The 16491-nt window shown below is 39.4% G+C and overlaps 1 protein-coding gene across 1 annotated transcript in view; it reads left to right on the top strand.

The window, feature by feature from the left end:
* Positions 1-16491, top strand: part of TRIO (trio Rho guanine nucleotide exchange factor) — a 248805-nt gene that overhangs the window by 213008 nt on the left and 19306 nt on the right. Inside the window, 11 exon segments of the mRNA XM_069004019.1 lie at positions 346-638; positions 2179-2349; positions 7322-7417; positions 9542-9690; positions 10380-10446; positions 11889-11992; positions 12598-12667; positions 14147-14236; positions 14856-14948; positions 15514-15564; positions 15785-15862. Coding sequence (XP_068860120.1) covers positions 346-638; positions 2179-2349; positions 7322-7417; positions 9542-9690; positions 10380-10446; positions 11889-11992; positions 12598-12667; positions 14147-14236; positions 14856-14948; positions 15514-15564; positions 15785-15862 — 1262 coding nt within the window.

Below are 16491 nucleotides of genomic sequence, written 5' to 3'. Positions count from 1 at the left end.
AGTAAGCAGTAAGCATATCCTTTCATAAAGTTACATGATATATGGAAAGTATAATTCACTATCAAGTAAGTATCAGCAGTGAGAAGTATGAATTATAGTTGAGGCAGGAGCAACTTAATGGAGCTTGACTGTTCTAAGCATGTCAGTGGTGCTTGTGCGTGGACAGCCATGTACAACATGAACCCTGATAGCTGTGGTGTCATTAAAGGCCAGGTTACCTCAAAATAATCTCATTGATTTCTCCATAAATTCAGTTCAATGTCCATTATTACATATGTCCATTTGCCTTGTTTCTCACTTGCTGGTGCTTCAGCTTTAAAATGCTCCCCTTGTTCTTTCTTCCAGACTCCCTTTCGGTCTCCAGCAATGATGCCAGTCCTCCAGCTTCCGTAACATCGCTTCAGCCCCACATGATCGGTGCTCAGAGCTCCCCGGGCCCCAAGCGCCCTGGCAACACCTTGAGGAAATGGCTCACCAGTCCTGTGAGGCGCCTTAGCAGTGGGAAAGCAGATGGGCACGTCAAAAAACTGGCCCACAAGCATAAGAAAAGCAGAGAGGTTCGTAAAAGTGCCGATGCAGGCTCTCAGAAGGACTCTGATGACAGTGCAGCGACACCACAAGATGAAACTGTTGAAGAGGTAAATGCTTAAGACAGCTTCCCGAGACTTGCTTGTAGGTTTTTCAAAGAATTAAATGTTGTCAGGTGAAGATTGTCTCAACTGACTGTCCAGCAGCGGAGCAAAGTGTTATGTGCCCTGTGCTCATCCTTGACTGCTGCACTCTGCGTCAGTACTGTGCCAGGGACAGCTTGTGCCCTCTGCTTTGAGAGTGTTAGTAAAGCTCTGTGAAGCATCTATAATTTAAAAAGAGAAATGGGAGAATAAAAAGTTGTCCTTTGACTTGACTCTCTTATGCTAATTTGGATAATGGCTTTGTGGGTAAAGGTGCTTCAAGGTCTGGGAATAATCAGGTCATTTTGTATTTCCTTTGCTTTTCTTGTTGATGGATCAGGGAAAGTGTAGGGAGAGCTGCTTAGATGCTTAAAGCTCTAATTTCACCTTGCATAAGAGAGCACAGAAAAATTGCTCGTCCTTCAATGCAGGCCAGTTACCAGCAGTCAGATAATATGCATGGCAGTTTTCATTGCAGAGAAGGAAATTGTGAACTGATCCAAATTTTGCCACAAAGGACATCTACTGAGGACTTCCCTCTTCCCAAAAACGTGTGCCTCTCCTTCAGAGTCTGGAACTCCTGTATGAACAAAGCTGGCCTCCAGTTAGGTGCAGACAAGAGCCAAATTCTCTGTTACAAACCTATGGTTCAGGCTGAAACGAATGTCATGTTACTGCTTCCAAGGGCACAGCTGAGTGCATGCTATTCCCTTTTATTAGGTTGACTGTGGCTATTGGTTTTGGTACTTACCATACAGAAAAGCAGTCTTAGTTGCCCAATTTTTTTATTAATTGCTGCCTTTTTTTTTTTTTTTTTTCCCTCCCAATGTATTTTTCTACAAGCTTGGAACACTAGCGAAGTTCCACAGTAAGTGTTGGGAAAGGAAGGACTAAAGATTTGGCAGCATGATGAATTGAGAGATGTTGTTTAGCAATGAATACTGGCCTCTGACCTTGAATGTCAGGCTGTAGAAAGAGACCCTCTGTGCTGCAGCTGTAGTGTTGTTTTGGAAGTATCAGTTATTCTGCAGTTCTGTGAGTGAAGGGAAAATCTAAGGCCAGTGCCTTGAAGTCAGGAAAAAGCAATAACCATCTATGCTCTCCGCCTGTAAAGGTAGATAAATTGTAAAAATACTACATGTTGTAATAGTGAGTTTTTATGTCCTCTAGGAGACTTGCTGTGATACATAGCAAGATACACATTTCAGAGAGATAGATTTCTCTTTACAGAACTGAACTTGGAAAACAAGCATGGCTTTGATAACACTTTCCTTGTAGTAAATTTCAACTGAATGTCTTTTTCTTACTATTTAAATTCTTTTTCATTTACCAAACATTGAAAACTGACTTTGGCATCTGCATTTTCCCCCTCTGTTAAGGAGAATTTGTAGCATCTGGACTGGTTGGGAGAGGGCTGAAACTACAGAACAGAGTTAAAACAAGCATGTGATAACAAGCTTCATGCTGTTGAGATAACAGAGCTTGAACATCTTGATGTTATTTACAGAGAGGTCGGAACGAGGGGCTGAGCAGTGGCACTCTCTCCAAGTCATCCTCTTCCGGCATGCAGAGCTGCGGAGAGGAGGAAGGCGAAGAGGGAGCAGATGCTGTGCCGCTTCCTCCTCCCATGGCAATTCAGCAACACAGTCTTCTCCAGCCTGACTCGCAGGATGACAAGGTAGGAGCAGGATGTGGGGGAAGCTTCACATGGTGAGATAACCTCTGTTTGCACAAATTTTTCTTCTGCTTCCAAAGGTCTCCAAAATGTACGTAATACAGCTTTATGGTAGACGGAAGTTATCACTATTTCACTTTAGACAACATTAAAAGGGTGTTCTGTGAAAAGAGCATTAATTAAATGCTTCTCTATTTTCAAAGCACGAGTGAGCACTTTAAATGTGAAAACAGGCCACTTTGTGTGCTCACAGGATGATTTACATCACTTTGGCTGATGACATATTTAGTGATTAGAGTCTAATTGTTTTATAATCATACCTTTTGTTATACTTGGTTTTTGTTGGGTTTGGGGGGGAGAGGAAGGAGGGATGCCTAAGAGAAAAGAATTACCAAATAAGGATAATAATTCTCATGGTTTAACCCCAGCCAGCAACTAAGCCCCACACAGTCACTGTTCTACTGTCCCCGTGAGAATCAGAAGGGGAACAGTGAAAAAAACTCTTGGGTTGAAATAAAGACAGTTTAATAGGTAAAGTAAAAGCTGTGCACACAAGCAAGGCAAAACAAGGAGTTCATTCACCACTTCCCATAGACTGACAGGTGTTCAGCCATCCCCAGGAGAGCAGGGCTCCATCATGTGTAGCGGTGACTTGGGAAGATAAACGCCATCATTCAAAACGTCCCCCCCTTCCTTTTTCTTCCCCCAGCTTTATATGCTGAGGATGTTGCCATATGGTCTGGAATATCCCTTTGGTCAGTTGAGGTCAGCTGTCCTGACTGTGTCCCCTCCCAACTCTTTGTGCCCCCCCCATTCTCATTGCTGGTGGGGTGGGGTGAGAAACATAAAGGCCTTAGTGCTGTGTGAGCTCCGCTCCTCAATAGCTAAAACACCTCTGAGTTATCAACACTGTTTCCAGCACAAATCCTAAACATGGCCCCATACCAGCTTCTGGGAAGAAATTTAACTCTACCCCAGCCAAAACCAGCACATAATTCATCGGTTTTTTACAAACAAAGGCACATTAAAATTGAGGGTAAAAATTTTGCACTGGTAATGAAACTTTGGATGTAGGTAGTAACTGCATGAAGAAAATCTCACTTGCATATGATCTGTTTTTCTTTAATGTTATGATGTTCATACATTGTGAGGGTTTATTTCAATTTTGAACCTGGATCAGACATTTAGGGGACACGTATCTAGTCTGGAAATGGAGGTGTTTAGAATGGAAATAATCTGGACTTGTGCGGCAGATAATCACATTATTGTTTTCTTGCCATTTTGCTCCTTAAAATTTTTAACCTTTTTAATCTACAGCACTGAATATTGTTAGTGAATTTTGTGACTGCTTGCTCTCTGTTCTCAGTGGGGCAGATTTTATTAATAACTTTAGTGGATCTTATTTTTGTTTGTTTTTTTTTTTCCTTTCTAAAACCCTGCCTTTCAGTGAGAATCTCACTCATCCCTGAAGCTGTTGTTAGTAGGATCAAAATGGCTGGTTCTTATGCTCTGTGTGTATTCAATTCCTACATGTTTTCTGAATTGACAAAGTGTAACATACAAGTTGAAGAGTTATTATACTGGGAAATATTCCTGAAACAAAATAAGCAAAAATAGGCCAGCTTTCAGACCTGAGAGAATGTTTTCTTGCTAGAATAATCTCAGTTTTAGAAATAAGATGAAAATAATGTTGGTGAAAATATGTTTAAGCTCCTGCTGATGAGCTGCCATATTTGCATGTTCCTTCAGTGACAGAAAACAATTGAAATACAAATATTATAAAAAGTGCTCCAGAGAAAAATTAACTTCATTACAGACTTCCTTACATAGCAAGAACACTATATATATATATATATATATGTACACACACATATTTGTGAAGGGATATGCTTGTAAACTAGCATCTGCTTACTTATGTATTTCTGGTGCAAAGTCAGACCCTTACCACAGCGGAGTAAGAGCAGCTTTGAGTAACTTTCCATCTCCAGTAAATTTCATTTTCACTTCCATTGTGGTTTAACCCCAGCCAGCCACCAAATACCACACAGCTGCTTGCTTACTCCCCCACCAGTGGGATCAGGGAGAGAACAGGTCGAGTAAAGGATAGAAAACTCGTGGATTGAGATTAAGCAAAAACCATGCACACAAGCAAAGCAAAACAAGGAATTGATTCACTGCTTCCCATGGGCAGGCAGGTGTTCAGCCATCTCCGGGAGAGCAGGGCTCCATCAGGTGTAACGGTGACTTGGGAAGAGAAACATCATCACTCCAAATGTCCCCCCCCTTTCCTCCTCCTTCCCTCCACTTTATACACTGAGCATGAGGTCACATGGTCTTGAATATCTCTTTGGTCAGTTTGGGTCACCTGTCCTGGCTGTATCTCCACCCAACCTCCCAAGCACCCCCAACTTCCTCACCAGCATGGCAGTACAAAAAGCAGAAAAGGCCTTGGCTCTGTGTAAGCCCTGCTCAGCAATAACAAAAACATCTCTGTATTATCAACACTTTTTTTAGCACAAATCCAAAATGCTGCCCCATACCAGCCACTGAAGAAAATTAACTCTACCCCAGCCAAAACCAGCACAACTTCTTAAAAGATTAACATGCACCCACTTCAGTAAAAACATGTTGGGACAGTTTTTAAAGTAGCTGAAACTACATGCAGAGACTTCAGAGAAGTTAAAATTTGGTAAAGTTAATATTATACCATAATTTTTCAAAGCATGCAAATAGTGATTCTTCTGTGATGTCTTGTTATTATGCAATATTTGTCCTTCGTGGTGGGAGGCAAAAGGTCCCCTCATAGGGCATCCTGGGAGGTTGTGTGTGTCTCCCTCAAGATCACATACCACCAACTTCTAGCACCTAAAGTAAATGCTTTATTGGAACACAGAAGTGAGAAGCCAGAGCAAGGTTTTACCCAGGAGAAGGTAGTTGGCTCTATTGATAGTTACTGATTTAATAAAAGGCTTGCAAACAAGTTCCCAGTTGTCTGCCTTCTGGATGGAGTCCTTCTTCACATTCCTGCCATGCTGGGTGGTTTCTTGGGTTGCTCAGCTACTCCAGATCCCAAGGAATGTCTCCTCCTTTCTGTGACCTCAGAGACTTGGCATTCAGCTGTGCCTCCCTGCAAGCATTTCTTTCTCTCCAGAGCTCCTGCTGGAAACTCCCTCTTTGCTGGGTTTCTTCATCTCTTCCCAGCCTCCTGTGGGCCCTTAGTAGCATCTCATACCTGCCTGAGCTCAGTTGCTCACTCCAGTTTTCCCTTCTTTTCTGGGCAAGGGTTGTATTCTGCTCCCAGAGTACATCATCAGGAAAGTCAGCAAGGAGTTTTATCTGTGCAGCTCCTTCTTTTTCAGATAATATGTGCTATAACCACAGGTCCTGGGAATCACAGTTCTGAAGTTTTGCCTCACATCCCATATACCCCAACAGAGAAATAAAAGAGACCATCACCAGAACCTGATTCTGACACTGACAGTGTTTTGTAAGACTAAGCTGAGCTCCGCATCCAAAGTGAAAACCCGCATACAGGCGCAGCTTTGGAAAACCTGGTCAACAGTCAGATGTCAGGAGCATGTAAATTGCCTAAAAGACAGGCCAGCTGTGGGATTGCTCAGTTTTCGGTGTGCATGCAAACATCATGTGCTAGGCCATGCTGATTTGTCCAAGAGCACTAAATAACACAATCATTTTCTCCCCTAAGAGCTCATCTACACACTATATGCATTCTTCCATTCAGCAGAATCATTGCGCACGTCATGGATTTGCATTTGATGGCAGTTTACAAGTCATTTGCATTTAATTTTTGGATAAGCAGTGTTAAAAGTTTCAAGATCAGTTGTGTTAATATGAAACTAATTATTTTCGCTTTTTGTTTTCTCTTTTTGTAAACTCTGATGCAGCATTATGTTGACTTGTGTTCTGTCTCTGCTTTGGCTCAGTTCCCATATCTTTCCGTTTAAAGTTATCTTTATTTCCTTTGCTTACCCAACCCCTGTTTTTCCTTTCCAAATAAGGCAAATACAAGGCAAACTACCTAAAATCTGTGTATTCTTTCTTCTTTTTTTTTTTTCTTTATTTACTTATGGGGAGTCTTGTTACACCCATGCTTGATTTGAGCAGAACCTCTTGTGTTGAGTCATTATTCATGCCGTTTCTTTGTCCGGTTTGTTGGAAATGTTTGCAGGACAGCTCACCCTGTGCTGCAAGATGTTCACTGTGCTGTTTGTAATATGAAGTATGGTTCATATTACACCCTGTTTCCACCTTCCAGTTACTAACTGATAAATGTAATATGCAAACAACTCTGTTTGCAAATTACTGTGGCTGAATTTAATGGCCTTCTCCCAGAATCCTTTACTGTGAACACCTTTTACCTTCAGTTGTATCTATAAACTGGCATTTTATAGCTTATGAGGCCAGAGATCTTCTGTGCTCTACACATACCATTGGAAAAAATGGATGGCACAAGGAATGGTGAGCTCAATTTCCCATCTGAATCTGGGCAATATACCCCAGCTCCTTTAGAAAAGTAAATGCCCCTGAATTACTGGTTTATTTTTTCTTAACATAATAATGCTTCCTCCTTTATTTCAAATCTTCTTGATTTCTCTTACTGCTCTGCAGTTGTTGCTTTGTTTAAGCAGCAATAAAATAGGTTAACAAACTGTTGTCCATTGGGTCAGCTCAGGAAATTTTCATAGCTATTTGTCAGCAATTATCAGCAATTATATTTCCTTGACTTCTATTGCCTGTAGGAACAGGAATTTTTATCCCAGCATTTAACTTCTGTGGGGTTTTCTTGAAACTTCCAACTCCAGTTGCTCAAGTTGGAAGGGATGATCTTAGTGTTGTATGACACTGACAGTACCTGTTGGGTACCTTTGTCTGACAGAAGTGAAGGAAGTCTCTTGATCCTTGAGCAAGTACCAGGCTAACTCTGGGGTTCTCCTTCCTTTGTGTCATTGCACAGACATCGTCTCGATTGTTGGTGCGGCCAACCAGCTCCGAGACGCCCAGTGCTGCCGAACTCGTCAGTGCAATTGAGGAGCTCGTCAAAAGTAAAATGGTGAGACTGACCAGCAGGTGCATGTGTCTAAAGAAGTTGTGTCTTCAAGCCTCAGCTTGCTATTCAAAGAAAACCTGCATGTTTTACATTGACTCCTAAAATTTTCTGTCTTATTTCAAAAGTCTGGGTTCCCTTTCTGGGTTGATGTATGGGGTCATTTTGTACGCATTCTTTTGTAAAAGCATTTACTGAATAGGTAAATGGCTATATAGAGGAGCAAAAAGCAATAAATAAGAGAAACTAGAAAGAAAACAGGTAGAAAATTTACTAAGTATGTCCTGTTAGTAAAAAGAAAATGTCCTATTAGTAGACTAAATGCAAAGACCCAGGGTCTTAGACTAATAGACCTTTCTGAGAAGAATCCCTGAAACTAAATTTATTGCAAATCTTATGATGGTCCTCAGTAAAGTAGGTAACCCTAACAGCAGAAACATTTATGTTATCTAGTTGCTCTTTAGTCAACATGATAATGAAGAAATAAGTAAAAGAGTAAAGGGATCATTTTGCATGTCGGTGCCTCCATCCTTGCTAACAAATCGATTAGGCGGAATTTGTATCAGCTTTTCCAAGTTTCTATGTTTTAAAGTTTCCATGTTTCTGAAGATTCTAGTTGACATGTTTTAAAGTTTTCTTGTTTCTGAAGATTCTCATTATATGCATAATTCCAGGAAGGCCCTTTGTAATCAAAATCCAGCTTGACCCAATCTGAGAAAAACTTCTCTAGCTGACCCTGTTTGAGATTGGACTATATGGTCTCAAGAGGTCCCTCAGCAATTCTGGATTTCCTCAAAACCTTTAAATCCAGCTTTTGCAGCATAGCCCCTGTTGGGCTCAACATGAAGTGCCTTTGTGAAAACTAAAAAGAATTGCAGCATGGCAGCCCCATGTTATCAGAGGTTGATATTTTCCAGGTTCATTCTAAATTTAAGAAGCTTTGAGTTTCAGAATTAAAAAATTTATTTTCTGTTTTCTCATTCAGAGAGAATTACATTATTACATAAAATAATTACTGTACTCTCTCGGGTATTCACTTTGCTTTTTACTTCTCTTATACCAGAAGGGTGAATAAGAAGTAATCTATGGGAAAATGCAACACAGTGTTTTGTAAATGGAAAGTTTGGTAGTCCATGTGTCTTTCAGGCTGCCTAGCAGTGGATATAACTTAATGATCCGTGCATATAGTCCTTTGGGGAGATGTTCTCATTTCACAGTTTTAGCCAAGGGTCAGCTTCCCCTGGGTTTTGGGCAAGTCATATCATTATTGGTTTTTATTTTTGTGGGGAAAGAAAAAAAAATTATAGCTGAACCCCACCCCGGTGAAGTAAATGTGTCTTGCGTTAAGGCTGTATTACATGCAAGGAAAATGTGATACATAGCTGTAGCTTGATCCAAGATTATGGGCTTGAATTAAAGAAATCAAATGAATACTTCATAGAAAATGTTAGTATTATTTCTCCCATTGCTTTTTCATCTTTTATACAAACAGAAGCCTGTGGAATCCATGCAAGGGAGATAGTGTATCTGGCAGAGGATACAAGGACTCTTTTCTAGGATCTGAACAAGCTCAAAAGCACCATTGACAGTGTAGAAGTCATTATTTTCTTCACTAAGACACTATTTTGGCTAGTTATTAAGATAACCAAAATGTCTGACAAAGAATGCTGCTTCTATTGTATTAAAAATGTAACATCATAAAAATCTCCTTTAAAGATGTCCTATTTATTGTTGGAAGTAATTTGTATATGCCAGAAGTCAAATATGACAGATTTAGTTTAATCCCTGGCCATGAAGACACATTTGTGTTGCTCCCACTATGGAAGTACTTACATCCTGAGCAGGATAGTCTGACTTTTAGCCATTGCTGCTCAAACCAATTCAGCTCCTTTCTTTTCCTGTGAAAGAAAGACTGTCATCTCAAATGTGCTTCTCAAATGTGCTTCAAAGGCTCAGTTATCATGGAAAGCCATATTGTTGGCTGGTTTCCTGGAGGCTTGTGACCTGCTTTGCCAAGATACATTAAAGTAATTATCTCCCATAGATTGCTCTATACAGCTGCTTGTAATGTGTCTTGTGAGTAAAGGAGAAATAAATCATTGTTGCTGACTGTCTTGAATACCTTCTCAGGCTCTGGAGGACCGTCCAAGTTCCTTGTTGGTAGATCAAGGTGACAGCAGCAGTCCGTCCTTCAACCCTTCAGATAACTCCCTTCTATCCTCCTCGTCACCCATAGATGAGATGGAGGAAAGGAAATCCAGCTCCTTGAAAAGACGACAGTAAGACCAATTTTTTACAATTTTTCCTTTTTTTTTTTTTAACAATGCTCATTTTGAACTGGCAGCAGAAGCTGTTAGTGTGAAAGTGGGAGGACTTGTCTTAGATGTTAAGCTTGTGGTCACATTTCTCTGTGACATTCAATCTGTGATTTTTAATTCTAGTCATATCTGTGTTTGACTTCTGCTGCATGTCACTCTCATTTATTTGGGAAGATGCTGATCTTTAAATGTCCAAAGGTTTATTAGGCTTACAAAAAATGGTCATTCCCCTCATTCTATTCCAACCCATGGTTAATTTCTCTATATAGTAGTAAACTGTTACCATGGTAGAATAAAAACATGCCTGGTTTCAAATTTTTTAAACTTGTGTGTAGAAATAACCATCTATATGGCTAAGAGTCTCCAGACCAGAGACATAATAGCATTTTATTTTAAACAATAGTTAAATGTTTAATTCTAATGTCACGTTTAAGAAAACATCTGACTTTAGATAAACAGAAGCGAGCCTTGTCCAGTTTCAAAGTCAAAGCAGTATCTTGCTAAGAACCAATGTGCATTAATTCTTCCACTTCAGTTCTGCCTATCAAACATATGTGACTGCAAATGTCTAAAAAGTTGTATGCCATTAATCCTCTTGAAAAATCTCTTTCATTTTTTAATATGCGTTCACCTTTTTCCTTCCACTGTAGCTATGTCTTACAGGAATTAGTGGAGACAGAGCGAGATTATGTGCGAGATCTGGGCTATGTAGTTGAGGTATGATGGTTTTAATTCTCGTGATTTCTTCTTTTTTTTTAAGTGTGTTACTAACCAGCTGTGCAGCTTGAACCTCATTATGTTTTTCAAAATGAGACACAGGAAGAGACTAAAAATGTGAAAGTTTCCCTCCTGCGGGCTTTTAATGTATTAAAATACTACATCAGATTTTATTCCTTTCTTCCTGTTACTGTGTCCACCTTGTTGTTCTGTCCACCTTGTTGTTCTCTTGAGGAGTGTAGTTCTTTGACTTTTTCTTTTTTGTAAAAACACTACCTCTGGCCTAATGTTACTCTGGTAGATAGTGGGTTTATTTAGCACATCTAAGTTTTTTTTTTAAAAAAGCATTGTGGCTCAGCATACAGAGCAGCTATCCAAGACTTGAAAGTCCTCCTTCCTCTCCTACTGCTAGGCTTCTCTTAGACTTCCTAGCTTCCCCTGCCGTAAAATGAGATAACATCACACATCTCCCTTCAGTCTTCAGCTACCAAGAAGATGCATTTGGAAGAGCAGAAAGAATGAGCATGACAGTCAATTTTAGCCTAATAAGGTTCAATTCTTAAACTCTATTTTGGAGGGAGGGAGAGAAGGAAAGATCACACACTCTTGATAATATTTTTACAGTATTTAAAGGGTGAATTAGGAGTCTACAAATAGATGTATTTTTGTAACTAACAAAATAATTTCAGGTGAAAATGCTAGACATTGAAACATATACGTGGCAAACCAAAACCCAACCTGCCTATTTAGGAATAGAAGTATTAGGGGGGGGAAAAAAGGAAGGAATAGAGTTGCATGAATATTGCAGAATTTAAAAACACTCCCAGATCTAACTATATGATAGAATTGCTCAGTGAGACGACTGTGTAGACACCAAAAATAATATGGGACTATAGGAAAATGTAAGAAGGACTTTATTGCAGCCAGAATGCTTGCTAACAATTGATTTTCAGATTTTTTGTGTTTGGTTTGCTCATACTGCAAGCAGTAGTCCGTTCAGTGCAGTCCCACGAGCAGTGCTTTCCTCCTCAGGGCACTTTGGTGTGGGGTTAGCGTGAGTGACTGATGTAAGAGACCCCAAGCAAAGCTGCACTTGTGCTCAGGAGCAGCCCCACTTGGCAAGGCATTGCAGCTGCTTCAGGCAGTAAGGAGAAGCCTGTGGAAGTTTCCTTCATGCTGTGAGCCCATTCACGCAGGCTAAATTAGCCAGAGTGAATTCATTTTTCTAGCACGGGGCACTGATGTGTAGACAGCCTCAGGTCAATTTGTGATACTTTGTGTCTGTGCCTTATGTTATGCTGTTACAGAGCAGTTTTCTGGTTTGGTTTTGTGTCCCAAGCAAGTTGTTGCCATTGGACATCTTCTGGGAAAAGGGGGATTAAAAGACAACTCACTTTTTTTAAGTAAGAATGTTCACAGTGAATTCACTTGCACTGTTGCAGGGTTATATGGCACTTATGAAGGAAGATGGCGTACCTGATGATATGAAAGGCAAAGACAAGATTGTGTTTGGAAACATTCACCAGATTTATGACTGGCACAGAGAGTACGTATTGTACCTAAAAAGTATTAGACTGGCTTTAAGAAATTATTTTATTTCTTCAGATATTCAGATACAAGGTAAATGCAGTTGGTTTTGTGCTTTGAGTTGTAGAAAATGTAAATTCAGCTTACAGATGTTGGTGTGAAGATTTGCTTTAAAGAAGGATGCATGTATATATATGTATATATATAGCAACTACCTCAACTGAGGATCTCTAATGTGAACAGAACTTTGTACATGGCTTTCTCTCTAACAATGCAGTCTAAAGAATTTGTTAGGGGTGGTTAGCATGGAAATATTAGCATCTCAAGCATTCAGACTAGGAAGGGGGAAGCTTTCAGTCAATATATATGAAATTTGATAATTTTGTTAGTGAATGCCAGGGCTTTTTTTCATCTTGACGTGGATTCAGCATGTCCTTTTGAAAAACTATATTGAAATATTACACTGTTACCATTGTCAGTTTGGACATGCATTAATATCCATAGCTGCTGATAGGGGACACAAAGTGTCTTGCCTTGCAGTACGATCACTTTGCCTTGCAATTACCTGTTGCTATAATGTGTACTGTCAGAAAAAAAAAAAGTGTTTATTCTGTTTATGTTCAGCTTCTTTTTAGGAGAGTTGGAGAAGTGCCTTGAAGATCCAGAAAAGCTGGGATCCCTGTTTGTTAAACATGTAAGTGCAAATGTCTGTTGGCAAACTATTGCTGCTACTGACCAACATGTTTGGTTATTAAGTAGAATACTGTTAAGAAAGTGCTGTACAATGTTCTTCGTGGTAAGAGGTGGAGAGATAGCTTTTAAGAGCTTATAAATAGAATGAGTATATGCTCTAGTCTTTGTCCCCAGTACCTTCCTCTGGAGAGGGGACATGAATGTGGGCCCCATTTCTCTATTCAGTTACACTTCAGTGCAAGGGAATTGTCACTTCGTGTGACCCCTGCCTTCTAATCCCAGGTGTCCATGCAGTAGCATGGAATATAAGAAATAAAAATAGGAAAGAGGCTCGTTCTTATTCCAGTTTGAGTGCATTCCAATTCTGTATCCTTTCCCCTTCTGAGAATTTGTCACTGGCAAAGTGGGAAACCTGCAGGAAGTAGCTCTCCCTGTTTCTGATTGCTGTTTTACTTTCTTTCTCCTGGTATTATTTGTAACTGAGTTGTCTTCGAAAGGCACCTTTACCACTCCAGATGGAAAGGCAAGCTGTGATGCTATTACAGCATCCTCTAGCAAAACCCTATTGGCTAGAACATGATTCAGTTCCTGTTCTTAATCTGTGTCCTGTGTCCTTTCCAATCTCCATCTTATTTTTCCATTTCTTTCTTACCATTTATCTTCACTGATCAGTACTCTGTAAGTCTCTGGGAAGCAAAGCCTCTAACAGCAAACCAATCCTAGCAAAGTGATAGGAAAGATTTTGAAGTAGGTATGTCTGTACTTCTTAAACAGCAAGGTCAGTAATCAAGAATGAATCTTAAAAGGTGAAGTTATTTCCTCTCTTTTTCTTTGTTGCTTTGATGTTAAAAGTACATGCACAAAATAAAGAATCAGATTTAAAAAATACTTGTGCCTCCATTTCCAGGCTTCGTCACCTACATCCCCACCCAAACTCCAGTAGGACACCCAATACTAAATAAAAGACATGAAAGTTTTCTCCTAACTGTTCTGTACATGTAAATGGGAGGAGGTTATTATTCTAATAGATTTGAATAATAATCAGATAATTCAAATAGAATAAAAAATACTGTATGTCAAAGGCTCCATTACAGACTCATGGAATGGTTAAGGTTGGAAGGGATCACTGTGAGGTCATCTTGTCCAACCTCCCATAGCTCTTGGTAAAAGAAAAATATAACTATTTTCATGCTTAATTTTATTGTGGGACCTGCAGAGCTGTCATCTCTGAACACCTGTTTTTCAGGAGAATTTGCAGCTGTGGGAATTTTTTTCACTTGTGTTGCCTTTCTAAAATCATAATGATGTTCCCAAATAATTGTGTTTTCAGATCTGTAGTTTCTGCATGTGTAACTACTTCTTTTCCTTTCTAAGTTCATACATTGGAACTGCTGTACTTCTTAAAGTAGTACTCCATTTCAATCTGGTGTGTGGTTTTTTTTTGATAATGGTGTATCATTCTGTATCTTTATTCTTCTAGGAGAGAAGGTTGCACATGTACATAGTTTACTGCCAAAACAAACCAAAGTCTGAGCACATTGTCTCAGAGTACATTGATACGTTTTTTGAGGTAAGTCCCTGAGAGAGGATATGTGAAGGATTATCAAATCTGTTGATCAAACAAGAAAACAAAACAAAACAAAAAAATGCAGCAGATATTGTTGTTAATGTTTTCAATTACAATTGCTTGCCATTTCTGTTCTGATTTCTCAAATCTGATAGACTCCTAGAGAATGAAAACTAAAGGTTAGGTATAAGATAATAATTAATCAGTAGAGTCTTATCCTTACTAGCCTTAGCCCAGGCAGTTACCAGTGTATTTTATATGGAATAGCAATTCTGGACGAGCAGAAGTCACTGTTGAAAATAGGCTGTATACAACCTTTGACTGAAAAATTACATTTCAATCTGCAGCCTTGTCAAAAAAAAGAGATGAAACATGCTTGCAGAAGGGAATACCTTGGAAGCAAGGGTGATAAGGGGAAGGACTTTAGCTTTTGCAAATTGAAAATTAGATTCTTCTCTAACTTTTGCCAATTTCTGGTCTGATAACAGTTAATACTGATATGTCCTTGTTTATATATATATTTTTTTTCTCCATATACTGCTATGAATGCTGTGTTTCTAACTCAACAAAACAAAGGTCTTTCTAACTGAACAAGCAAAAATGTTTGTTTTACAACTCTCAGGATCTAAAGCAACGCCTGGGCCACAGACTTCAGCTCACAGACTTGCTAATAAAACCTGTGCAGAGAATTATGAAATACCAGCTGTTACTAAAGGTAAAGTGATGTTGAGATGAGTGAGTTGTGTTAACAGATATGTTTTCTTTTTTAATTGTTGCTGATGTTGTTCCACCCCTTTCCCTAACAGAACGCAGATTTGTAAGCAATGCCATCTGATTATTTCCTGAGCACATGCAGATACTTACAAAAATTGCAGTAGATGGCTTGGGCAGAAATTTGTTTTTTTCTCTTAACAGTTAAAGACCAAATGTTTAGGCCATGGAAATGTTTAAAATTTGTACCAGTGTCATAGGAATGGGAGAAGGAACTCTCAACTGTTTTCAGATGTAAAAGTCATACAAATTGTTGGGACTCATGACAGCTTCTCCAGCTACACCTGCAATCATTTTAATATCACATAAGTGTTTACTGAAGAGCAGCCCTGTGTAGCACAGAGGTCATTGCCTTAGCATATGTTTTTGTATGAGCTAAGTCCAAATGGTGTGTCTTCTGCAGTCTGTCGTATTCTGATAGAGGGTATCAAATTCAGATTTTCTCAGATTTCTCTTTGATGATTAATGAGAAAAGAAATATTACTTGACTTTTTTTTTTTCTTTTTCAGGACTTCCTCAAGTATTCTAAAAAAGCTAATCTTGACACAACAGAACTAGAGGTACTTGAGACATTTTCACTTAGTGATATGAATTCTTTTAACTCTGAACTTCTTTTGTTTTGGCAGAGTCACTTTCCTTTTCTGATCTTCCTGAGAAAGTGATTATAAGTGTTTACTTCTTGCATTTCTATTCTAAAGCAACCGTATCAAATGAAACAAAATTTTATGCTGCTAACTCTTCTGGAAAATAAAGCTTTGACTTTTTATTTGTCTTGAACAGAAAGCTGTAGAGGTCATGTGCATAGTACCAAAACGGTGTAATGACATGATGAATGTTGGCCGCCTGCAAGGATTTGATGTAAGTTGGCTGGAGTTTTGCTCAGAGATTTTGTCAGGTTCTCTAGAAATTAACTATTAATATTGTGGGGAGAAATGTGTACAGTGCTCCCTCACTATCTGGTTAGCTGGTGAAAAAGCAGTGAATGAAAAATCAAGTAATCAAGTCTTAGCCCTGTCAAGGAGGTTTTCCTGGGAAACATTACCTGCTGTGTCAGTCACACTAGGTAAGTCCTTCTGCATAACCTAGAAGGGGCACATGTTACTACAGTTCCCTTGTTGACGAAAGGCTTGGAAAGCAGTGTAATAATCAGTTATCTGCAGGTGAGCAGACCTGACTTCTGCACTGTAGACAAAGGAGGAGTCACTAAGGTCAATCATGTACCTGAGGCAGCTGTAGCCCTCCATGTTTTGCTAAGTCTAGAAGAGATGGAAATTGGTTACTGAAGCAGTATGCACCAGCCAGGCCACAGTCACACCTACTTGCAAAGCTCTTTATATTCTGTGATGCAGACATGAACTTGAGTTCTTCCCCTACTCAGCACCCTGGAAGAATATATCAGTAACTGTTGGAGTTATTGAGAATAGAGAAATTGAAGCCTTTGTGTTACAAGCCTCAGAATGCAGTGTGAATTGAAAAGGGTGGAGTGG

Source organism: Aphelocoma coerulescens, chromosome 2 (genome assembly GCF_041296385.1).
Source record: "Aphelocoma coerulescens isolate FSJ_1873_10779 chromosome 2, UR_Acoe_1.0, whole genome shotgun sequence".
NCBI lineage: Eukaryota > Metazoa > Chordata > Aves > Passeriformes > Corvidae > Aphelocoma > Aphelocoma coerulescens.
Note: the sequence above shows the minus strand (reverse complement) of the source record. Positions and strands in the feature narration are given on the sequence as shown.